The 26,486-nt window shown below is 48.3% G+C and overlaps 1 protein-coding gene across 4 annotated transcripts in view; it reads right to left on the reverse strand.

The window, feature by feature from the left end:
* Positions 1-26,486, reverse strand: part of INSC (INSC spindle orientation adaptor protein) — a 135,420-nt gene that overhangs the window by 65,442 nt on the left and 43,492 nt on the right. For all 4 annotated transcript variants that reach the window (XM_041729720.1, XM_041729717.1, XM_041729719.1 and 1 more), the window contains exons 2-5: positions 25,688-25,788; positions 3,882-4,227; positions 2,850-2,902; positions 1,328-1,451 (exon numbers count right to left, since the gene is read on the reverse strand). In XM_041729720.1, coding sequence (XP_041585654.1) covers positions 1,328-1,451; positions 2,850-2,902; positions 3,882-4,227; positions 25,688-25,743 — 579 coding nt within the window. In that variant the 5' untranslated portion in view covers positions 25,744-25,788. The remainder of the gene's footprint in view (positions 1-1,327; positions 1,452-2,849; positions 2,903-3,881; positions 4,228-25,687; positions 25,789-26,486) is intronic.

The following is a 26,486-nucleotide window of genomic DNA, read 5'->3' on the forward strand; positions in this document are numbered from 1 at the left end:
TCCAGGCTCCCCTTCCTCCCCAGGACTTGCCTTCAATATCCTCACTCTTCACCCCCTTGACTTTTTCACCCACTTTGGCCTCATGTTCCATAGGGTCCCTCTGGGACTTGAGAGCTCAGTTTGGGACACTGGCCCCAGCTTGAGCCACCACCCGCCCCTATAGGTGCAGGTCAGCATTTGCACATCAATGCCAAGTACCAGCCCCAGCAGCCCAGCCTTTGGCCCTTCCTTCCACTCATCCCAGGCTCTTGGGACAGAGTGGCCTTTGCAGACTCTCCGGGGTTGGGGGGTGAGAATGCATCGGCCCAGCTGCACTGCCCAGCAGCAGGTGGGCCGGGTCAGAAGAGCCTGTACCCTGTGCAAAATGAGCCAGACACACAGGAAGGAGAAAAAGGAAGCTCCGGGCTGCGTAGAAAGGCTGAGTCTGGAGAGAAGCTGATAGGGAAAGGGACTTGCTATTTGTGGAAGGCTTTTATTTGGTGGTGGGAAAAGAATGGCAAATATGTAACACAATATTTCTGTAACTATAAATAACATGTAAATACCTTTCATAATGAAAACCTTATGGAATCTGCTTTTCTGGGAGGCTTTTAAAATAGGAAAAGGCAACAGAGGGAAATAACATATATTTAACCCATACTATGATGTTTGCTTAATCCTCTCACTTTTCTTCTGGGGAAGGTTTTCACTTTGTGGATGAAGAAAATGAGGCCTTTTGGAGGTTAAGGACATAATCAAGGTCTCACAGTGAACCAGAGTTTGAAAGTAGATCTATCTGGTTCCAAAGCCCTCGTTCTTTCTAGAATCAAGCACGACCCTGCCTAGAGGCAGGGGCTGGACTATATATGACCTTTCGAGATTCTTTTCTGTTGCCGGGATTTCTGGAATTGGTTTGCTCCCCACAGGTACCTTACATCTTTCAGGACACTAGGGACCCACTGCATGTACTGTGGACAATAAGTACACGGAGATTTAAGGTGGTAGGAACGATACTGAAAGTGCAGTTGGGAAATGCCAACTTCTGCGTGGACTTGCTCTGTGCTCTGTGAACCTTAGGTAAGTCTCTTCCCTCTCTGGGTTCTAGTTTTCACATATGGAAAATGGAGATTTGGGCTAACATGGGAAGCCTCGAGCTCTAACAATCCTGTTTGCTAGGTGCCGGAGTTCACCTTGGTAGTCTGAGGCTATCCCCACCCCCACCCCACCCCCGCCCCCGAGAAAGGACTTTTTAGGGCTTCCCACGGCCTGGTGCACACCTTTCCTAACCCACACCCCCACCCCGGGGGTCTACACCAGCGCCCCTCTCCGCAGCCCTGCCCGCACTGACCTGCACTTCCCGGGTCAGGGCCAGCTCCAGCAGCTGGCCGAAGTGCCGGCCCAGCGTGCTCAAGGTCTCACTCACACAGGCCTTCATTGACTTCAGGACATGCTCATTCTCAACCTGGAGGCACCTGGGAGAAAGAAGCCACAGAGTAGGACCACTGGGAGGGGCAGGTATTCAGCCTAGAACCATCCCAGGGGCCAGATCTGGGCCTGCTGCAGGCCTGGGGGTGGTGCCAGTGGCCTAGGGAGAAGCCATCAGCTCCAGGGGAATCAGAGATGGAATATTCCATAACAGGTTCATCCTTCTCTGGCCTGCTAGGGTTCGGAGAAGCGCTGCCTGAAAAGGGAGCTAATAGTCCATGTCACCAAGAAGAAAGGCCATCAGAGAGTGGTCAAATTCATACCTCTGGGCTTCTCCCTGAGAGAATCTGCCCTCATTTGCACCGAGGTCTAGGGATGGGGCATAGGAGCTGCAAAGGAGGGTGCTGGTGTGCCAGGCAGGCCAGGGCTCACTTGCAAGGTGTATGGCAATATGTGTGGCCCTTTAAGAAATGCTATTCAGGGGCATCTGGGTGGCTCAGTGGTTGAGCGTCTGCCTTTGGCTCAGGTTGTAATCCTGGGGTCCTGGGATCGAGTCCTGCATTGGGTTCTCCACAGGCAGCCTGCTTCTCCCTCTGCTTATGTCTCTGCCTCTCTCTGTGTCTCTCATGAATAAATAAAAATCTAGAAAGAAAGGAAGGAAGGAAGGAAGGAAGGAAGGAAGGAAGGAAGGAAGGAAGGAAGGAAGGAAGGAAGGAAGGGCTGTCTACAGAAAGGAACTTTAAAAATGTTCTCCCCAGGTAGGAAGAGCAGGGGGTGGATCAAGTTTGAATTTATCCCTATAGCCTGAAATGTTCCACTGGAAGGCCAAAGACCCCAGCGGGAACCCTAGGGGATACCAAGTCCCATGTTTCTCTTGCAGGGCATGGGGGATGGGAAGAGTAAAGGAGAGTGTTAACATACACCTGGGTGTGTATACATGTGAGGCTGAGTGTATGTGTCTGCGTGTAAACGTATATATATATGTTTATGTGTGTGAGATACAGAGAAGAAGGTGTGGGTGTATTTCTGTGAATATATGAGTGTGTGTTTATATATCTATATACGGGCAAGTGTGTGTCTGTGAAATCCTTGTCTATGTGTCTGTGAGTATAGGGTGTAATGTCTGCTGTCACCTTGCCTTGGCTTTGGGGATTGGGTGGGGCCTTCCCAAAGCTCTGGGAAACCTTTTCCTTCTTACCAACCTTGACCAATCCTCTCTCTTCCTATGCCTGGGCCTCTCCTCCTTTACATTCTCCATAGGGCCTGAAAATGGGGCAGAAAATCCCAAGGGACCCTTTCAAGGTCGCTGATAAAAGTCAGCAAAAGGAGGCTCCTGGGCCACCACCAGGCCTTCCCACTCACGCTCTCCCTCTGGAAGAAGATGCCAGCCCCTTCCCCTGCCTGAGGACAGCCTGTCTAGTCTTAGCCAGCATCCAGATTTTTACCTCTCTGTGACCGCCGAGAGTTCTGAGCATTTCTCCATTAGCAGTTTCTCGAGCTGTAGAAAAAAATAGAAAAGTCTATTTGAGTCAACAAGCATAGGTTGAGGACCAACTACTGTACAGGGCCCTCCAGGGTATAAAGATGAATCAAATCACCTGATTTTGGAAGCAGGCACATAAACCGTAACACAGTGCTATATGGATGGCAAGACACCATCATCAGCTTCTTTGGGAGCTCAAAAAAGAAAACCAGGCACTGAGTTATGCTGGGGGACCTGGGACGCTTCAGAGAGGAAGGGACATTTGAGCGGGGCTGCTAGGGATGAATAGGAGTTTACTGTCTGTAAAGTGGAGCAAGGAAAAGGGTAAAGCACTGAGCTGGGGAGTGAATGCCAGAAGAAAGAAAACCAGATGACAAGGCGATTTTCAATGCTCCATTATAGGCTTAGAAAAGAAGCTTCAAGATCATGGGCTTCGGAATCAGATAGAGACTGAATATCACTTAACTTTGGGCAAGTTACTTAGGCTCTCTGAATTTCTGTTTCCTCATCCATTCGGTGAGGATATCATACTAGCTAATATTTTTCAGCAACTGTTTTTCATATTTAACATGTAATAACACATTAGTCCGCACAACATATGTATGAAAAATGTGCTATTATTATACTCATTAGGGTGATGGAACTGGGGCACAGAGAAGGTAAGTAACTTGCCAAGGTCGCACAGCAGAGCTGACACTTGAGCCCAGTCTGGCACAAAAGTGGGTACACGGCTCCCCTGAACAGCCTCTCGCAGTGGCTATGCCTGCCTCACACGTAGTGCAGGTTAAATGAGGCGTGTGTGGGCAAACACCTAGCTCGGTGCCCAGTACGTGCTAGGTTCTCAGTAAAGGTCCTTACTATCTTCCCTGCTTCTCAGAACAGGAGGGAGGCCCTGGAGCAGGAAAGGTTCGAACACTTTGGACACTTCGGACAAATTCTTCCAGAAGGCATCCCCTTCCAAGGGCCCGCCCCTGCCCATGCCAAGACAGCCGACCTGACCCATCTCCTGTGAGGAGCTCCTGCTGACCGCGCTGTACTCGCTGACCATGGAGCGGGCGTGGCAAGTCAGACGCACGCTCATGCTGTGGACGCGTGCCCAGCGGTCCTGGGCCAGCTTCTGTCCAATCCTGCGCAGCTCGGTGCTGATGACCCAGCCCCTCTTGAGAAGCAGCTGCAGGGGGTCTCCGGGGCCAGGGCCGCCAGCCAGGATGAGGTCACTCTGTGCATCTTCCTCCAGGCTGATGGGCTTTGCCTGCAGGACGCACATGCACTCACACTCGGTCATGAGCTTCAAGTCCTCCATCCAGCGCTGGACCGAGTCCACCTGCATCAGGTGCAGCCTGCAGCCAGGGAACAGTGCCACGGTGGCCATCAACACCCCGTGATCACCAAAGGTTTCCATTTCAGGCCATCAGATGTTTACTAAACACCTCCTATATGTTCATCAGTGTTTCTTGTGTTCACTTACCATGGTAACCCACTTATTTTCCACTATCTCCATCTTACAGACAACAAGACGGAGGCACGGAAGTTTTGGAAGCAGGTGACCAGACAAGCAACAGGCAATGAATCTGGCACGTTAGCAGACTATATTCACCAGAGGAAGAAGAAAAGAGAAAAAGCCTAAATATCAAGGAGTGCTTCTGTTGTTATGAGCTATGGTACAGCTACACAATTCATCGAGTGTGAACCACAAAGAGCAGCCCCAGACTCACGCGATCAGAAAGGGGAGAGAGAGGATGGAAACACATATGATCATCGTGTTCTAGAGCTAGAAAGCTAAGCAAACTGGCCTAAGAGCTTCTAAGAGGAAAGACGTGAACTAGTCACTGGCTCACTGACTCATTCACTCCATAAACACTGCAGTGGACAGCTGTCACTTTTGTCCTTCTAGCGTCCTTCCTCCTTCCTTCAATGGCAGAGGCAAGTTACATTGCTGCCTCTTGGTGTGGCGGCCTGGGCTTCAGCTGTTCCCTCCTCCCAAACACAGGGGCTGCGAGGCTGTGAAGGCACAGTGCCTGGGAACCAGCATGCGGCCCCTGTGGTGCTGGGCGGGGCGGGAAGAGCTCTGGGGCCCTGGGGGGCCGGGGGGGGGGGACACACTCATGCCCCCTTCCTTCAGGCCTGGAACGGAAAGGGCCATGGAAAAGCCAAGGAGGGAGAAAAAGGGAATCAGTGCCCCAAACTTCCCCTGGCTTGGGCCCTTTCCGGAAGGCCTGATGAGATCCCAGACTCCCCTTTTTGTCACCCCCTCCGCCCCTATCTTGCACAGAGGTGTGCTCCATTCTCGTTCTTTAAGATCTTTAAGAACTAGAAAGAAAGTGGGATTTCAGAAGCCGTGTTAATTAAAACCCTAGCTGATTTATTGCTCGGCTGGTAAGAGAAATGGAATGACAAAACTATTGATTTCTCTAGTATCTGCGTTATTAGGGCCTGTGAGCGTCTGTTTGTGGATATGAACTCATTTGGGTGTCTGTCTATATTATCTGTATGCCGGTGTCTGGATGTCTGGCTTGGAGCTTGTGTGTCTCTACCTGCGCAAATAGTCAGATGATTGTGTGTGTTTACAAGCCTTGCATCAGATAAACTCGATGACTAAGAACAGCTGGGGTGGGCCTTGAGCGTGGGCTGCATTTAATGACTCAATTCCAAAGTAAAGTGTGTAGAAAGGGGACAAAGAAAAAGTAACTTTGCAGCGGAGAAACCTGACATAACCTCATCCTACTCAAGAGCTCTAAATGAACCTCACTGCTCATCAGCCGTGTTGACCGTGTGGTACCTCTGATGAGATGTGATGAAAAGGGCTTTCTTCCCCCAAATACATGGCCTCAGTCTCATCACGGGAAAGGCATCAGGGGCCGGCTCAGGAACACTCTACAGAATACCTAATCAGTACTCCTCAAAACTGTCGGCGTCATCACCAACAAGGTAACACTAAGAACTTGTCATAGGCCAAAGGAGACAGAGGAGACGTGATGACTAATTATAACAGGATCTCCTGGATGGAATCCTGAAACAGAAAAGAACCTTCGGGGGGGCACCCGGGTGGCTCAGTGGTTGAGAGTCTGCCTTTGGCTCAGAGCATGATCCCGGGATCCTAGGATCGAGTCCCACATCGCGTTCCCCACAGGGAGCCTGCTTCTCCCTCTGCCTATGTCTCAGCTTCTCTGTCTGCCTCCCATGAAAAAATAAATAAAATCTTTGAAAAAGGAAAGAACCTTCGTAGAAAACTAGTGAAAGCCACATAAAGTCTGGAGTGGAGACACAGCCCACCGTGTCAGGGCCTTGAGCGTAAGAAAAGCTTCCGCAGGCCCAGGTCAACAAGGCTTATACATTCGCACATGGGGGCAAACAGAACTGGCTCTGCTACTCACGGCCTGTGTGGCCAAAGGGAAGCTGTGGCTGCTTTCTTTTTTTCCTTTTTCTGAAATTTTTATTGAAATATCATAGGTACATAAAGGTGAACAAATTATAATATCAAGGGACAGTTTGGTGGATTTTCAGCATCCAGGGAGTCTCCCTTGTGCCCCCTTCTGGTCACTCCCCAACCAGCCTTCTGACTTAACACTCCTTAGTCTTTTCAGTAACTTAACCTCTCTGAGCCTCAATTTCTTTATCTGTCACAAAAAGATAATAATTGAAACTTCCATGCCAGGTAGATGAAAGAACTACATCAAATGGTTGAATGTGAAGGACTTAGGACAGTATGTGGCATAAAGAAATGGTCAAAGAGGCTAGTTCTCCTTGCTGCCCTTCCCCCATGTAATGCTCCAGCACCTCCAGAAATTACTAACCTACTGGCTAGAAGTTTCTGAGCACATTCCACATGTTGAGCACTGTGCCAAGTGCTTTACATGAATTGTTTAATTTACTCTTCAAGACAAGCATCTGAGTTAGTAGTATTGTTATCCCCATTTTACAGATGAGGAAGATGGGACGAGAGAGGTAAAGTCACCTGGATAAAAAGTAGTAGCACTGACACTGAAATCTTGGTCTCTCTCACTCCAGAGTCTACTCTTAACCTCTTTGCTTTACTGCTTCCCACTCCGAGAATCCTTCAAAAAGAAAAAAAGACCTAAAGGAGCAGAGAGCAAGATGAGACAACCTTAACACAGGGAGACAGGAAGAACAATTTTTCCCAAGCAAAGACTATTGGGGCTGCATCTGAGCAACAGGAAGAGAAAGGAAGCTGTGAGCCACTGGCTCTGCCTAAAGCTCTGGGGTACAGGGAGGCCAGGATCCTGGGCCCCAGAGATGCAATCGCTGCTTTCAGGCCAAACCCACTCCCGGCTGCCCAGTTGCAGGAGGTGCCTTTCAGGGTGATGGCCGCAGAGACGCAGACAGACAGGGGCGCCTTTGGGGGAAAGCAGAATCTGGTTTTCTTTAAGAATGAGCTTAAAATAACTTTTGTTTCTAGAGATGGTTTAGACAAATACCTCCTCTTTCTCCCCCAAGGAGCAAACAAATGTAAAAAGAATAAACTGAGAAGATTAGTAAACCCATAAATCCCTGCCTCCTCTTAACCTCACTCCATTGCGGGGCCTCAGGGCCCATCCAGCAGCAGGCCCAACCACGGCCAACTCTGATAGGGCTGGGAAGGCATCAAGAGGTTCTGACCCACCGGCAGGTGGAGGGGAAAATGGGTTGGCTGCTCAAAACCTGTATATACGTCCCACCCAGCCTGATTTTAACCAATATGCTTTGCACCCAAGCTGCTCAAATTACAGCTAAACCGTTGAGGTTATAAGATAGTTGTGTGTGGTATAAAAAAAAATAGAGGATTGGATGAAAAACTGTTCTGAAGGCAGAGGAAAAGGGAAAGTAGACAAAACCCACCAGTAATAATAATTAATATTTATTGGACCCCTATAGTACCCCAAGGGTTGTACAATTATCATGCATTATTTTATTCTCACAATGTCCTGATCAAGTGCACACTTTCCTTGTCTCCATTTTATGGATGGAAATACAGAGATGCAGAAGATTTATAGGACTTAGCCAGAACTCCCTGCAGGCAACCTACTCCAAAGATTGCCCAAAGATTGTCTATACTGACCACACTATATAGTTTCTCCACCTGTCTCTCTCTTCCACCAACTTTGAGATATAGCTCAAAGGCAGGTATTGACCTACCTCAGCATTGCCAGCGCTCAGCCCGACACATATTAAGGATCAATAAATATTAAACTGAGCTAGTAAACCAGAAATTGCCTGGTAAACATGGATTATAAGCCTTCCCACAACAGCTGGAAATATTTTCTGGACTTGTAGGGGTGTTACAAGAGGAGCACTTAGGAACCCCTTGAACTCACCCAGTCCTCTGTTCTGAACTACATTTCAGGAGATGCGGCTTCTATCTTTGGCCGGTGTGTCGGATGTAGTGTAGATGAGTTCCCTGCAATGTGGTACAAGTGTAAGAGTTGGGTAAGTAACTACCTTCTACAAAAGACATCATCATAAAGACTTCTATGTTAAATAGAAGGTGTCAGGAGAACCAGAAAAATCTTTTGTACAAGTTATTTTATAAACATTTCTATGCTCCACAAAGCAGTGCTCTGGTTGCATAAAGCTGGGGCCCTTAGCAACTACTATCCCAATTCCCAGAACTTTCAGGCAAATGGTAAGGCGTGGATATAGATACTCAAGCCCTGGGGGACGTGGCCAAAGGGAGACCTTAGTTCCTATGAGAAAAGCTCATCCCCATAGGAAACCAGTAGCAAACACAAAAGATCCTCACCCAGTTCGATAAGGCTTAAAACATTAAGCAGTGCCTCTCAGACAACCCCTGCTTGACCCGATTCATTGAAGCGCTACTGATGTTGAGCATGTGCCAGGCTTTGTGCTGGTGATCCCTCCCCCTCGGACACTCGCACCATCTAAGAGGAGAAACAGACACCAATAAATAGAACCCAACCTCATTCTCATCCCAACACCATGTGCCACACATCTCAAGCATTTCCAGGAGTCCCCAGAGTTCACCTTATACACAGTTGACCCTTGAACAACCCAGGTGTGGACTACACGGGTCCATTTATCTGTGGATTTTTTACAGTGCAGTACTATCCGCGTATTTGATCTTCCTTAGGATTTTCTTAGTAACATTTTTTCTCTATTTACTTCATTATAAGAACACAGTATATGATATATAAAACATACAAATTATGTGTCAGTCAACTTTATGGTATCAGTAAAACTTCCAGTCAATAGTAAGCTACTAGGAGTTAAGTTTCAGAAGAGTTAAAGCTTACATGTGAATTTTCAACTGGGTGGGGAGTGGGTGCCCCTAACCCCTGTGTTGTTCAAAGGTCAACTGTAGATTCTCCCCACAATCTGTCATCTTTTCTTCCTTTAGCACCCTTACCCTGGGTAGCACCCTAGCTGTCAGGTCCTGCCAGGCCCACCTGCCTGGCCTGGCTACCTTTCCTTCCAGGGGTGGTCATGCTGTCTGACTCCCCTAAATATCTCAAGCTGGTCACAGTCACCACTTCTTCTCTTACTGTTCTGTCTTCTAGGTACCATCTTGCTACCATCAGAGTCAGGCATGCCACTGGGTCTTCTAGGCATCACGTGGCTTCCGTGCGGTATCACTATTCCCATCAGACCATTAACTCTGGAGCTGGATTGCCTGTATTAAATCTCAGATCTGCCACTTGCTACCTGTATAACTTTGGGCAAGTTACTTAATCTCTCTGTGCATCAGTTGCCTCATTGGTAGAAAGGAAATGATAATAGTACCCAGCCCCTAGGCTTTTTGTGATTATTAAGTGAAGTGAATATATACATACACATACACATGCATTTATGCAAATGTGTGTATATATTTGCTTAGAATAATGCCCGACAGGAAGTATTATACATGTTAGTTGTTATTAGAGAAGTTTCAACTAAAGCAGTTGTCTCAACAGAATTTAATTACTTCAGAGTAGAGAAAGAAGGAAAATTCTGGGAAGATGGCAGTGGTGACAGCAGTTTTTAAATCTCTCTAAATTCCCACATGAAAATTTGACAGAACGACAAAGTAACAGAACTCAAACCCTATGGATAAAATGTACAACAAAACTAGATGGTAAAATATCCCCATAAACCTCAAAATACAAGCAGGTGGGGATCAAACACTCACAGCTACAAGACCTGCTTAGCATCATCTGTACAAGAGAAAGGAGGAAGCAGGGAGGTGGTGTCTGATGAATATGAGAGAGAGGAGAACCCCCAGTGGTCCCTGGGTATTTGTTAAGAAGCACAGAATGACAATCTGAGAACAGTAGCTGAAACCTCTGTTGGGGATTTGCCTCTCTAATATCAGGTGGTTGCCTGATACCTGATAGGTACCTACCAAGAACTCTCAAAACTGGCCCAACAGGAATCTCTTCTATAATAAAGTGTCACATGGAGAAGAAACTTCTGAGAGCAAAACCAGAATTGAGCAGGACAGGGATCTCAGAGACAAGGGTGAGAGATCTGTAAGGGTTGGAAGCAGAGTTAGGAAATCTCAGAAAGCAGATCACCCTCCTCTGAACCTTACACAAAAACAAAAGAAGATGGAGCTATATGAATTTAGAACAGCTTTCCTGAACCCCACTCCCCTCTAAAAGTTCATGAAAACTAATTTCACATAAAACTAAGCAACACAGGAGCAGACCTGGTGGCTCAGCGGTTTAGCACCGCCTTCAGCCCAGGGTGTGGAGACCCACCCACCCTCCAGGATCCTGGAGACCTGGGATCGAGTCCCACATCGGGCTCCCTGCATGGAGCCTGCTTCTGCCTCTGCCTGTGTCTCTGCGCCTCTCTCTCTCTCTCTCTCTCTCTCTCTGTCTCTTGTGAGTAAATAAATAAAATCTTAAAAAAAAATCTAAGCAACACAAAAATTATTGAAGTCTCATCCCGTGCATATTTTAAAAAGAGAATAACTAACAAACTAATATCCCTACGATGTGAAAATATCAGAAAAATGTACTCACAAAAAAGAAGGAAACTATAATGTACTATTTCAAAATGAACTTAAAATTTTTAAAAATGACATAAGATGTGTAAGAGAAGCATAAAATCTCAGAAAAGAAATAAGCAAGAAAAGAATTAGAAATGAAAAGGAAATTTCATTTTAGAAACAAGATTAAACAAGAAGAAAACATGGGATAATGCTTTAAGAAAATCAAATGCAAAAAAGAAAAATGTTTTAAAAAATGAAGAAAGAGATAAAACAGGTTTGCAAGAAAGTGACAAATATTAAAGATAGGCAAAGAAGATCAAGCATACATACAATAAGAGTTCCTGAGGATACCTGGGGTGGCTTAGTCATGTGACTAAGTTGGGCATGTGACTCTTGATTTCAGCTCAGGTCTTGATCTCAGGGTCATGAGTTCAAGCCCCTACTTTTGAGAAAGGAACTCAAAACACAGCAACAAAAAGCATGTGAAAAGCTATAAGCTGGGAAAATGTTCCCAGAAAAAAAAAATACTGTTTAAACTACATATTGAAAAGAGCATGCTGTGTACATGAAAACAAACACAGAAGACATATTCTAGTAAGATTATTGAACTTCTAAAAATAACTAAAGGATTTTTGTGCATCTAGGGAAAAAATGTGTGTTACTTGTAAGGGACAGAAAATTGTGCTATCATCAGATATTTTGTGTGTGTGAGAACAATGCTTTGTACTAGAAAAAAGTAGAGTGACATACTTAAAATATTCAGAGAAATAAAGTGTGAGCCAAAGACTTTATATTCAGCCAAATGACTTTCAAGTATGAGGTGAGAAGGAAGCGACACCAGTGCCGTGATGTTGGAGGACAATCACTCTAGATGGTCCTTGATTCTGGATCAAGGGGTATGGGTACTGAGCAATCCAGGTAGTGCAAAGGCCCTCCTTAGGAGTACGCCTGGCTTGTTTGAGAAAGGGTAGGGCCATACATGTGTCTGGGGCAAGAGAAAGAGAAAGATTAGTAGGATTATTAGTAGGATGTGAACTCAGAAGAGAGAGCCAGGCTAGATCACACAGGGCCTTGGAAGCCACTCTGAGCGCACCAGGCTTTCCCTGGAGGGAGATTCCTCTGGAGCATGAGCATCGAAGGAATCTTGTCACCAGATGTCAGCTGGGTCCACGTAGCCCCTACGCCTCTCTACAACCCAACCCGGAAGGTTCTCTCAATGCAAATCCATTTAGAGTGACTTAACCTCACCATGCAGTGAATTGTAAACTGTTTACCAAACAGTTAATTTAAGAACAATTATTTATGCAATAAGCTATAAATAATTTACAGTGTGGTTAGGGTATCAGCTTCCAACCCCTCCTCACGAAGGAGCCGGTGAAGCCTCAGCCACTTGAAGCTGCTGGAGGAAATGTTGCTTCTCTGATCTTGTTCAAATCTGCCAATGTTTTCATTGCCCTGCTTCTGATCCACCCTGAATCCCACGCTGAGCCACATCGGACAGGCCTTGCTGTGCACCGGGGCCTGGCAACGCTTGATCCCTAAGGGCTCCACGTTCACACAGTCGGTGCAGAGCCTTCCTGGCATATGGTGCTGGGCAGCTCAAAGAAGTCCTGTTCTTAACCTGCATCGGCCCCTCATGGGCAACGCTGGACCAGGGTGGAGGCTTCCTCTCCCACAGTAGACTCTGCAAAATGCCTCTCGCATCCACCTATTACGCCGGGGTTGGTCTCTTCCCTTGTGACCTCTGTGTCCTCTGCCGTCTCTGGTGCGGACCCTCTGCTCCAAGCTGTAGCCCTGGGAAGAGTTTTCTGCCTGTTTTCTGGAAACCCTCACTTTCATTATTCACCCTACCCACTTTGATAGATGTGTTCCCTAGCATTTTCTGTTCATGAAATGGTCCAGTATCACACGGTAAGAGAGAGTTAATCCTACACTTTAGATATTTCCAGGAGTATGGGGTAGGGGAAATGGAGCTCCCCCAATATACCCCGAAGCTAATAACTAGGAATAATTTGTGAAGGGAGCACAGATAGGGCCACTCTAGTCACTTTGCCCCATCCGTTTCCCCAGGTCTCCATCAACCAAAGGTGGGTTTAAAGGCAGAGAAGAGATCTGACCACTTGAAAAAAAAATCAATTAAAAAAAAATCTTGCATGATTCCAAGCACTCTATAAAGAAAACTTGGAGTATCCTGCACGAGGCAAGCACATACCAAGTGCTTGCACATACGATCTCTGTCTTGGGTTCACAGAAACCCTATTTAGTAGCCCCATTTTACAGAGGAGGAAAAACCAAGGCTCAGGTTGGTCAAGGGCAGAGCCTGGACAGAGTCCCTCCAGGTCTACTAACTCCAAAGCCCGGGTCCTCACCACCTCCCAGTCCGTCCAGGACCCCGGTGGAGGGTGTTGTTTTTTTCTGTTTCAGAAAGCCAAGGAACACGAGTTTGGCTCCAGGTAACGGTTTCCAATCCAATAAGCCAATATGTTCATTTGACAGCTGCCCACTCTCTGATGACTCAGAGCCCATCTTGTTAACTCTGTCAAACTCAGGCATTTTAGACGTGCCCCAGGGAGAAGGGGTGCTAATTAACATTCCCTGGCCTTTCATTAACTAAGGGAATGACTCATTTTTAACCTCTTAAAAGGCTCCATGTGTGTCTAGGCGTTGCCAGTACGTAGGAGAGCCGAGATGATGGCCCTGACAGCAAAAACACCTGATGACACACCATCCCCCGGGGCCCCTTCCCACCTCCGCCTCCTAATAGCTGTGTGCCTTGCTCACGACACTTGCCTCCGCGCAGTCACGATTTCCCTGACCTGCCTTCCCCCTCATTCCCAACCTCTGTCCCAGCCACGTGGAGTTCTTTCAGGCCCTCTGCTGTGACTTCCAGCCCCCTGGCCACACGCTGGCCCCTCTCTCCCCATCTCCTCTTCACCTGGCTCATGCCTCTACAGCCTTGAAACCTTGCCTAAATGTCTCTGCTGAAGCAGGTTGCTTGGACTCCGAGGCAGCTTACGTCCCAGGTGTCCCATGTGTCTATAGCACCCTGTCTTCCCCCCATCGTGATTACTATCTGGATTACTATCTGCTTCGTCCACCAGACTCTAAGGGTGTGTGTCACCCCTGGCCCTGGCACGTTGAGGATGCTCTGTGCATACTTATGGAACTGAACTAGGTGTCGAAGGGGAATAACAATAATCAGTACCATGGTGCGGCCCCACTGGCTCGTTGTGAGGGGCAGGATAAAACCCAGAGTCATTCCTGCCCACCTTTACAGAGGCTGGGCTTCATGCCAACTCTCACGTGGATGGCTTCATGGGCAGGCATCATCTTCTTTGCTTCCCATAAGGACCCTAACGAGGAGGGCATCCTTATCATCTTCTTTTTACAGTTCAAGAAACTGCAGCTTGGAGAGGGAAAGTGAACTATCCGATGTCACCCGGCCGGTGAAGGGCAGAGTCTGCCCTGAATCTGGCCCATCACACCCCAGGCCTCATGTGCTCAAGAGCTCCTCTAGGCTTTAGGAAAGGCCATGCCCTGTCCAAATGGCATGTTAAGTAAGCACCGTCAGTTAAAAATTACAGATGCATTTGCACACACACAGGTTCAGCATTAGCCTTCCCTCGACCTTCGTGGCTCTCCCCCAGGACCTGATATGTAGACAGAAAAGGGTTTAGCTTCGTCTTTCCCATTCTGTTCTCCTTCCTTTGAGTAGTCTTTTCAGGTGGCAAAGTGAAATGTTTCAAAGAACTCACAGACTGAATGTGTCAGTTGCCATCCTGGTACCTTCACATAGTTCTGGAAAATGCAGTTGACAGCAGACAAATCGCCACTAGAGGGTTTTCCAAAGCAGGTTTACACTATGGGCAAGACTCCCTAGACTCGAAAACTTCCAGCCCCCACTACTAGGACCCCCTTTCCTCCACCACCCCCTCGTTCCACCCACAAGCCTCAGGCTTAGACTAAGGTTCTCTCTCCCCAGTAATGAACAGACCCTGAGGACCAGAGATCCCTCACCTTGGGGCTGCAGGTGCTGAGCTGCCTCCCAAAGGGACCCCTAGAGGCAGAGAGAAGTTGCCTGTCCCACCAAGTCCCACACCAGGGTGTGCTGGAGCCAGGCCTGGAGCCCTGAGGTCCCGGGGTTTTCGTGTCTAGGAGCTGAGGACAAAACTCACCAGGAGAAAACTCCAGCATTCACAGAGCTCAGCTAAGACCCCGAAAGGCAAGAGAGCACCAAGAACCCAGTCCAGGGGGAATTACAACAGCAGCTGACGTGCAACGAGCCAGGCAGTGTTGTAAGCCCTCTCTGCGTATTATCTCCCTGTGTATTATCCACCCCCACCCCCAAATCTGAAAGAGAAAACTAGTATTGCCCCTATTTATAGACGAGGGGACTTCAGTCAGAAGAGGTCCCATGCTGAGTAAGTGGTAGAGGCATTACTCAGACCCAGTCTGAGTCTCTGCTCTTATCAACTAAACCCCACACTGCCATCACGAAGCCATCCAGAAGCTGTAAGCAGGATCGCCGAGGACCACAGGAGACAGAGGACTTGACTTGGCCTGGGAATATGTACACAAAGGAAATGACATTTGCCCTGGTTCTTAGAGAAGAAGAGTTGGCCCAGATGACAAGGGCAAAAAGACCTCCACACAAACGTGCAAAAGCCTAGTGGCATAAAAATAGAAATAAGCCAAGGAGTTTCACTGGACTCAGGCATCAGGGGCCTCTGGTGGAGTGGCCGGAAAGGGTCTAAGGGGAGAGACAGAGGCCAGGTGATCAAAGTCCCTAACTTGATCACACAGTTAGATTTAATCTTTTGTTTAAAGATTTTATTTACTTATTCATGAGAGACACACAGAGAGAGAGGCAGAGACACAGGCAGAGGGAGACCTGGGCTCCCTGCAGGGAGCCTGATGTGGGACTCAACCCTGGGACCCCGGGATCACGACCTGAGCCAAAGGCAGATGCTCAACCACTGAGTCACCGAGGTGCCCCCAATTTGAATTTAATTTTAAAGACAATTGGGGGCCACTGAAAACATTTTAGAGCAGGGCAGTGACATCATTGTGCAGAGAGTTAGTTAGAAACTGGAGCAGAGCAAGGTTAACTACCAGGTAGAGGTTGACCCACCGGGAGATGGTGGGTATAAAGCAGAGAGGGCATGGAAGCCTGAACTTGGTAGTGACACCAGAGAGGGAGTGGCTGGTCTGGGAGGGAGATGACAGGGTGCGAGGGGGAAGGAGGGAAAGGAGCAAGGCCCGCTCCTGGGCGTCTGGTCTGGGTGAGACAGCAAACCCACCCAGGCGAGAGCTGGTTCTCATTTTGCTGGGTTCTAGGGTGAGGTAGGATGACAAGTGGGGTATGCAAGGCCACAGTGGATGTGGGGGCCAGGCCCTACAGAGAGGTCCATCAAAGACTCCCCAAGCTTTCCCAGGGAGACTAGAACTGGTGAACCCAGCACGGCCCCGCCACAAGTCGGTCCACTCCCAGCCCCGGCCACCCTGCCGCCACATAATGAGCCGCTCTTCTCAATTTTGGAGTCTAGGGACTGCAGCTCATTAAGGTTTGGACCGTGTTAGTGCTGAGCATCCCATAATTGCATAGCTCGCCTGACTCTCTGTCATTAGCTCTCGGCTCCCTGGGCTCCACCTCTCCTATTGGATTTGCCGATTGACCCCAACATAGAAAGTCTGGCTAAACAGGGCCGCTCTTGCTGTGCGGTGGGGACTGCCTGCCGTCCCTGAGCCTCGCAACTCCCAGTGGTTCAACCATCCTCGGCCATAAAGTTCGGGCTGCCATTTCCCTATGCGTGAAATCTTTCCTTTGCGAGTCCAAAACGACTGATCTGATTACTCACACAGAGAGAGGGAATTGAAAATTGAGGTCAAAGCGGATGGACTGGCAATGAGTCACATTCCCTGCATGGTGGAAAACCACCACAGTCAGGACTCGGTAGGGTCTCTGGCCAAGGAGCCCGAGGGGCCAGGGGCCAGGACTGGGGTTGGACTTTCTAGGTCTCCATCATGAACTGGAATGTGAGCCTGATGCTGTCAAGACTGTCCCCAGACTGGCCGGGGGAGCAGGGAGGGCATCACAGACACTGAATGGGGCTCCCACGAGCCCACCCGGTTCTCACCAGAGCCCCCGAGAGAAGCGGATGTCTGTTCCCTGAGTAACCTCCTTGCTCTCTGATGGCAGCTTTCCTGGACATCTGGAAGAAGGTGACCAAGGCCTAAAATCTGGGTTTTCTGCAGTCTGGCAGATTCCAAACACAAAGCCAGATGTAACCACAATCATCTCGACATACCAGGGTACTGGGAGGATGATTTTTTTCTAAGCTGGAATTATCCAGGGTGGAGTTGGAGTAGGGGAAGGGAACAGCATAGTCTCACGCCGAGAAACTGCAGTAGGAAACAACAGGCCCTGAAACATTTCTAAAGTCAGGGGGAGTTAACTACCCACACAGCAAGCAGGAAGGCTTATCAACAATAGAGCATTTTCCATGTACCAAGCGCTCTCTCCTGCAGCCCCTGACAGCACTTTGATGCTTGGAGACGATCACCCTCCCCATTTTATGGACGTAGAAAGCGGCTCAGAAGCATTGTATGACTTGTCTAAGACTCACGGCCTATAGTGATCATAAAGCTAACACCGATCAAGTATTTATGACATTCTGGGCACTGTGCTAAGGGCTTGATTCGATCTTAATTGCTCGCTTAACTTTCAAAATAATTCCATGAGGTCCACATAACTGAGGTTTGGTAGGTTAAGTGACTCAGCCAAGGTTACACGGTGGACAAGTAGAAATAAGAATCCAGGCAATCTTAGACCAGAGCCTTGCTCTTAACGCCGATGCTATCCATGCTCTTTGATGTCTTCAGCAACTGGACTGATGTTCAAACCCCGAAATGCAAGCCACGGCCCTCTCTGCTACGGTAGGCTGCCATTCTGCGATATATCGATAACTTCTTAAAACTCGTGATCATTTAAAGACTGTGGTGTGTCTAGTCGCTTTTCAAACCCTTGCCCCATTTCTTTCTGGGGGAGAATTAGATGTATGTTGTTTAAATTCAGGACAGAACTGCTGGCCCACTGGGCGCATCACTATGTGTCTCTGACAAGGTTGCACCAGAAGTACCACCAGAGCAGGGAAGCCAGGGAGACTGTGCAAACGGAGTGAGGAGTGACTTCCGGCTGCAAAGGGGTCCCCTCCACTTCCCCCTGCCCCACCCCTGCTTCTCGCTCTTAGGTTGCCCCTTCATTCATCAGAGCTCATCACCGGGTAAGGGTAACTGTGCCTGACCCTTCAGATGCCAAAGGGAACCACTTTTCCCAGCTCAGCAGATCCACGCCCTGGCGTACCAGCTGCTGGTACCAGTTCCTCATCCCCAGCTAATCCTACTGGCCTGGCATCCAGTGCTCCCCAAGACCCTGGGGGTCAACGGTTTGCAGAAATCTATGCCTACACTCTTGTTGGCTCATTTTAATCTCTTTTCACTGAAGAATGGAACTTTATTCCTTCCAAGTCCAGAATTCGTATTTCTCTGTCTTACCCTATTCTACCCACTGTGTGAAGAGTTTTCTGCAAAAAAAAAAAAAAAAAAAAAGAATACTTTACGATGCCAAGAGCACTTGATAATGGTCTCCGAACCTCCCTGAGCACCCCGATGTGCCAGGCACTAGGCTAGGTGCTGGGATTTCAGAGGAAGAGATGGTGGGAGGAAGACCTCCAAGAGCACAGGGCCTCCACGGTAGCATACTCCCTCCACCCAGGACGACGCCTGGCACATCACAGGCATTGACAAGTAGTTTGCACAAGTAAATGAATGAATGGAAGTAAGCAATTGTGGCTCATTGGGCTACGTATGGCACTTTGAGGCAAGCAGAGGAGACGGATGCTTGGTCCAAGCTATGGTTTCTGAGAAAGCTCCCCAGGCCGACGCTGGAAGGGTGCCTTCAAGTTCCTCAGGAGAGGAAGTAGAGTTGGAAGATGTGGGGTTTCTGACGAAAGAAACAGCATGTACAGGGAGTGGAGGCATGGAACCACATGCTGGGAAAACAGCAAGTTTTGAGTGCAATTGGAGGAGTGGAAAACAAGGACTTTAAATTATAAAGCACACTGGAGTGCTGGGCTGCATGGATTTATCTGCATTACATCCCATCAAAGCAGGGCACCTTATTCCCCTATAGGATATTTCTCTTGGATATACCAAGGGGCTTCCATAAAATCTGAACAGGGCACACTCTCAGACGCTGGAAGGGGCTCCCAAGCTAGTATGTCCTGCAGTTTCCATCCCAGCTTCAAGGGCAACACTAGACCTCTTTGTGCATTTTATAGGAAGGAATGAGGAGATCTTGTTTTTGGTCAATAGGGTTGCTTTCCCAGCCCTAGGCACTAAGGGGTGATGTTTTTATCTAGAAAAGGGGACAGATCATCCAAAATTCATTCCCAAACTCCTGGCATATAGAGCTGGAAGGGTTCCTGGGGAAACTTTTGTCTACCTCCTCATCTTCAGAAGAAGAAACTAAAGCTCAGAGAAGGAGAAGGACTGTCTGATAACACACAGCAAGTTGGGGCAAAGCCAGAGCTGGGAAGGCAGGCAGGAAGGAAGAAGTGAGGGAGTGTAGTGGGGAGGGAAGGAAGGAAGGAAGGAAGGAAGGAAGGAAGGAAGGAAGGAAGGAAGGAAGGAAGGAAAAAGGGAGAGAGAGAGGGAGGGAAAAGAGGGAGGGAGGGCAGCCTCTGGTTTCTAGTCCATGCTTCCCACTGCCCTATGTTCTCCTGCAAGAGATTTAATGAAATTGCAGACTTTTCTTCCCAGTAAACATAAAACTAAAGACTAAAAATATTTCTGAATTACTTTCCTTTAGAAGAAAAAAAAAAATGTCTCTCCAGCTCTCTGACTCCATCAACCAATTAAATCTTTGGCTTCTACTCAGAAAGAGGATTTAAATTAATCAAGGTAAAACTAGCTTACTTTTTCCCTCCCAGCAGCAACTTTCTACCAAAAAGAATGAGAGCAGTTTGCTGGAGACAGGAGCGTCTTGGGGAAAGAAACAAAATCCAAGCCATTGAATTTAACTTCTCACACTCACCTGAGACTCCTCAGCCATTTGTCTCTCATTCATTCATTCATCAAACATCTATATTAAATATTTATTCATGCAACAACCACTTATTGAGCTCCTACTGTGTGTATTCTAATCACAGGAGCACAGATACGAATCAGAACATAATTCGGCCCTCAGAACATGGACGTTAATCATTGACTAGGGTGATGACATTTACATAAATCACCCCACAACCCAGGGCCTGGCCCAAAGTAAATTCTTAGTGTAAAGTAAATCTCATTTGAATGAATGAGTGAATGAATGAAATTGGGGTCTACTACAGATCACTGTCACATGAGAATTCCACTGGGGCTAGGACATAGGGCTTCTAGAAACAGCTTAAGGAACAGCTCAGAAAAAGCAGCACTCTTTCTGACAGCTCCATTCCTTTCTCTGGGCCTCAGTTTCCCCACCATCATGACGGGATCTGAGGAAACTTCCAGCAATAACATTCGATGCTTCCTTGAGCCCAGTTCCCGGCACTGTGTGGAAGTTTAAACACAATCTCTCTTCCTAAAAATAACTATTGAATCATTGTCCCTCTGCCTTCTCGAGGTCATGCCTGTGTTTCTATGGATTTCTCTTGGGAGATGAGAGAAGTGAGGGAATTCGATTCTAACTCTGATCGGCTTTCCTTTCTGTTTAAACAACAGAAAAATATCCAATTATCCCATTGACAATTACAGTCTGCACATTTCACCGCAGGCATAGAAAACAGGCCAGCAGCAGCAGGCCAGCCACAGACCAGGGGTGCACACATGCAAGCCATTATCTACTTGGAGACAGGCTGGCCTGCGGTGGCCCCCAGTGGCTCAGAAGCTGGACGGCTCCTCACCAGCAGGCCAGGCGATCCGGGAGGCTGCGTGCCATTAGCTGCGGCAGCACCCAGGCTGGCTCACCTCAGACTCCAGGCTGAACAGAAGGCAGGTAAGAAAGTGATTCACTGAGTGAGAGATCCCAAACCAAAGACCCGAGCTGTATCCTTGTTATAGGCCTGATCAGGTCAAGAGATAGATCAGTGAGTTCTATGAGGGAAGGGACCATGCCCAATTCGGCCACCAACATGTGCCTAAGCACACGAGCATCATACAAGGCACATGATCTGCACCCAGGACATAGGTGTAGAAAGATTTTGTGGGAGGCTAATAATGAGTAAATGACTACTTGAATGAATGAGCGAATGGTCTGTTTGTGCAACGCCCCCAAGAACACTGTGGAAAAGACAGACTGGATAGGGTATTGGCCAGCGCTCAGGCTCAAGCATCATCTGGAAACATCTATCCCACCTCTGCTCCTTATAAGCTCTGACCTTGGGCAAGTCTCAGTTTCCTCGTGGGGCAGGCGTATGTGCTGCTCAGATTCCGCTTTATGAAAGAACTTTTTGTCTCCAGTTGCTGGGAGTATCATTAGCTAACAGCCTCCAGCCACCAGGCCCTCAGACTGTCTCAGAGCCACCTCGCCGAAGGTCATGCCCTGCTCACAGCTGCCCACTCGAAAGACATACCAGCGGGACATGAAGGCCCTGGCCACCCTGGCCAATGAACAGAACTGTGATTCCAAAGCTCCCTGTGAGGACAGCTGAAGTCATTCAGCTCACTCTTCTCCTTCTCCTTGGTCCTGCCTCTGTCCTCTCCCTCCCTCAAGTGCTGGTCCCAAAAACATTCTCTGAGAAGCACCCTGAACTCTCAACTCCATCCCAGGGCTGCTTCCCAGAGAACCCAAGCTGTGGCCTATCATTTGCAAAATAGAGATAATAACTAGCACACAGATGTGCCATCTGACGGGCAGGGTCAGCGGGAGCCAAGGTCCCAAGGCTGGTAGGGAGTTGAGACCATGTCTGGGACTTGAGCCCGTGTCTGAGTCCTATATGCTTTCAACCCTAGACCCACGTTAACATTTCTAAGAGTAGGGTTCTGTTCTTTGGTTTGTTTATTAATTTCACATCTGAAAGCCTTCCAGGAGATTCGGATGCACTTGGAGTTGAGAACCCTAATGCTCCCTCTCCAATCACCCACACAGGTCAGCATGGGATCCCAGCCCCTGCACCGGGATGCCCATGCCCCCCGCCCTCAACTCTCTCCCAGGAGCTCATGCCTAGATGAGTCTTTTTTGAGGCTATTTATTCATAAGGGTCTCAAATACCAAAGGCCTAACACATATGAGTCACTCAAGCTGCTGGATGATCCCACGCAACCTGACGGCATTTATTGATTTTGCATATTGATGCGAACAATGGCACTTCAGAGTGAAATTCAGTTTCAGTGGAACACGACAGAAAGAAGTCAATTATCCAGCATTAATTATTTATGTGGGGACAATAACCATGGTGTTATTCCCCACTCTAGAGGCCTCTAGAGCCTGGAACAAGAGGAAAGAAGAGGTAGCTGCTATTATCTGTCCACAAGGCAACATCGGATTGGAGACATTAACCCCTCTGACATCCTGTGAATACACGTAAGCCTTCCTTGTGGATGCGGCTCATGCACGTGCCCCCAGGACACACACAATTAATAGGCCGGTAGGCCCAGAGATTGCATTCCCCCAATATCCTGGCCAGGCCAGGCTCTGAATATATTAAAAGAAATAATCACCTTCCCTCTGCAGCCCACCCTGCCCTATCAGAACACTAGGGCTGAAGACTTTCTTTTTTTCTTTTTCTTTTTTTTTTTAAGATTTGATTTATTTATTCATGAGAGACACAGAGATAGAGGCAGAGACACAGGCAGAGGGAGAAGCAGGCTCCATGCGGGGAGCCCGATGGGGGACTCGATCCCAGGACCCCGGGATCAAGCCCTGGGCCAAAGGCAGACGCTCAACCACTGAGCCCCCTAGCCACCACTGGCTAAGACTTCCCAAGCAAACCTCTTCTCAGGTTGCAGCTTTGCCATCAGCCAGAACTGCCTGTGTCTCTGCCTCTCTCTCTCTCTGTGTCTCTCATGAATAAATAAATCAAATCTAAAAAAAAACAAAAAAACCAGCCTGCCTCCAAAAGAATAGGAATTCAATTTCTAAATCATTGTCATGTAATTTAACTTCCTTTTATCCTTAAAACTTCTAAGGGGATTGGAAATGAGAGGAATTGGAAATGAGAGAGAGAGAGAGAAAGAGAGAGAGAGACAGTGTTCCCCAAGGCGGAAAGGGTACCAGGGTCTGATCTATGTTTACTCTGGGGACCTAGTCCTCATCTGAAGACGTTAACACTGATCAAGTGGTTCCTGTGTGCACGCAGGTGCTTTAAACACATTATCTTAAATTCTCATCATAACCCAATGATGTAAGTACAAATATCCCCATTTCATAGACAAACTGAAGCCCAAGGTCATAATGAATATGCAGCAGCACCAATAGTGAAGTCGAGGCCCTCCTGACCCTTAACCACTGTCCTAAACTGCCCTGTGGCAGCAGCTTCCCCTCCGCCAGCACAGGTGCTGGTCTGACCATCCCAGGACCCAGGAGGCTCTGAGGAGGTGACCCAAAACCCTATTGTGTTGGGCGAGGTCATCGAAAGGATGTGATCACCAGTTTACCCATGTGCAGGACCCCGGGCATCGAGGCTCCCCACCCCCTCCCTGTCCTCGGAATGTGCATTCAGCCTCTGAGAGTGGGGCTGGTTTTGGATTGCACCTGGGAAGCTCCCCAGGTGCTTATGAAACAACACATTGCCAGAGCTGTTGCTGCCCACCTGGCACATGGGTACCAACCTACTGCTGGGGCTGGACAGGAGCCAGCGGGGCTACGATTCCACTTCATCTAGAACAGCTCCACTTTCTCCTGGCTTAAAATATTAAGCGGCTGGGAGTGTCCATTGGTGATTTCTTATTTTCTCAGTGAGGTCACTGGCCAAGAAGAGTCAGGGAAGGGGTTTCTAGAAGACTGCCCTGAGATCACAGTGGACCTCTGACATGCAGTGGGCACTCAACAAACAATAGAGCCCCCTATGTAGCTTTCCCTGAGCGACAGACACGTTGCACATACTAACTTCTTCAATTCACACATTACATGAGGTAGGTACTCTCTTCATCCTCGTTTCATATGTGAGGGAACTCAGGGGCCGATGGGGTGCGAGAACCTGCACAAGGCCACACAGCTAGTAAGAGATAGAACCCGGCTTTGAAACTGGGCAGTCATGAGTTCAAAGCTGATGGCCCCTGCTCACCCCATGAAAGGCCATCAGCTCTTCCAACACGTGTATCCTGACGGGTTTGCCTCTCACAATCTCTGAGCTCTCTTTAAACACACACTGTGTGGAAAGATATTTGGGGGGCACCTGGGTGGCTCAGTGGTTGAGTGCCTGCCTTTAGCCCAGGGCATGATCCTGGGGTCCTGGGATCAAGTCCCCCATTGGGCTCCCTGCATGGAGCCTGCTTCTCCCTCTGCCTGTGTCTCTGCCTCTCTCCTGTGTGTCTTTCATGAATAAATAACATCTTTAAAAAGAGAGAGAGAGAGAGACAGAGAGATTTGGACCCCCATACGATCCCTTATCTCAGTGTCAGGCTGCACAGAAAATTCCTAGCTACCTCTCTAATAGTGTTTCCCATTCTAACTGGCACCCGTGAGCTGTATGTCATACCCGTAAAGCTTGCCATAATGATGACTTTGGGGGAGACACTGATGACTTCATAAAGGTTAACCCAGTACTAGTAAGCTTCTAGCAAATATTCAACATTTTTTCTGACTTTTTAAAGCAACACATACCTAGAAAAATACTCAAAAATCAAATAACATAGAAATGAGTGATATGATAATTCAGTTGGGGGGATTAGGGATAGAATGAAGGTAAGATGTCAGTGATACCTGTAATATATAAAATAAAACATACAAAACAAAACAACAATGATTTGACAGTCTGGCTAGGGCTACTAGGATTCAGTTGCCTCGAAACAGCCCCATCAAAATGTCCCCGGAAAAGAAAATAAGAAAGAAAGAAAGAGGAGCAAGACAGAAGCCCTGAGCACCCAGTTGCACAGCTCCTCTGTAGATCAAACCTGCATGAGACGCTCGCCTGGGACGCAGGCATTCTCAAAGTCACAAAACTCTCAGGGCCAACCTCAGCACAGTCCTGGGGCAACTGGGACAGTGAGTCACCACAGATTTGCTGCCCTGGTACTCCCCCTTTGGTTCTGGTTCTGGCCTCCAGGACCAGCCAGGGCCCCACAGCCTTCAGCCGTGTGAAGGCACCTCGGGTGCCCCCATCTCTCCCTCTTCTCCCCTCATCATCTGGGCTTCACCTGCTGCTCAGCGTATTCCCGCCTCCTCCTCCCCACCTCTCTCCCACACCCCACTGAGGGCAATAATTATCTCCTAGGATCAGCTCTATGCTCTGTGCCCTCCCTGGGGCTGTGGGAGAAGAAGACACCTAAGGGTAGACCGTCCCTTTCAAGAGGCTCAGAGAGAAACTTCCATGACCCCAAGGGCCCCCAATGGCTCCAGCCTCCTGGTTAAGGTGGGATTGGGAGCCTCCTCTGGGGTCCCCTATCTTAGCAGAACACCCCATTCAAATCTTTGTTTCATTGTCTGCCTGCATCTTAGACCCCACCTCCTTAGGGTACTGGACATGCCTGATTCCTGCACGTCTCAGGGCTCACTTCTATCAGTATTGGCTGAGTCAACGTGGCATCCCCAATACCTCGTCTTAAGCTTTCTCCCCAGGACAGTGCATGGACAGGTGGGAGCACCTGTAGCTTCAAGACCCTGGAGCTGGGCCTCAGCTAGAGGATGGCCTCAGCCAGATGGAGCAGGCCTGGCCCTAAGGAACAGGACTTACCGCTGACCCGGCAGAGGGATGGAGTCCAGGTGGCGGCCTCCAGGCAAGGCCATCATGTTAATCCCAATCTGCAGCAAAGCCTGGCTGCAGCGGTCGTGACCCTAGGAAAAGAGCAGGCAGAACAAGATCAATGGGTGCCTCAGAAAAGAGGTACAATCTCTTTTTCTCCCCTCTACAAGGAGCCAAGGTAGGTATAGAGGTAGGGCCCTTAACCCTCTTTGTTTTGTTTTTTTTTTTTTAAGATTTTATTTATTTATTCATGAGAGACACAGAGAGAAATCCGAGACACAGGCAGAGGAAGAAGCAGGCTCCTCACAGGGAGCCCGATGTGGGAACCGATCCTGGAACTCCAGGATCACACCCTGAGCCGAAGGCAGATGTTCAACTGCTGAGCCACCCAGGCGTCTCAACCCTCTTCTTTCTGAACCAGTTTAGACTCTACTGTCCTCATACAGTAGTGTTCATTTAGTTCTATGTCCCAAGCTCACTATGAATCCCTCTAAGTCTTTTATCTCCCATTATCAAGCATTTGCCTGACCCATCTTGCCTTGACCCCAACACTGGGACACACAGACCAGCAAATATTGCATGGAACGTACTTATACTTCAAAAGTAATCTATGGTTTATCTGGAATTCACATTTAACTGGGCATCATGTATTATTTGCTAAATCTGGAAACTCTACATGCTCATTCTCTATAACCATCACAGCCCTGGGTTATTCACTTTGATTATCCCCGGGAAATGTGACTCTGTAATGAGCATGGTGGTTGCTTCCCCAAATCCATTGCACTTCAGA

Source organism: Vulpes lagopus, chromosome 15, assembly GCF_018345385.1.
Source record: "Vulpes lagopus strain Blue_001 chromosome 15, ASM1834538v1, whole genome shotgun sequence".
Classification (NCBI taxonomy): domain Eukaryota; kingdom Metazoa; phylum Chordata; class Mammalia; order Carnivora; family Canidae; genus Vulpes; species Vulpes lagopus.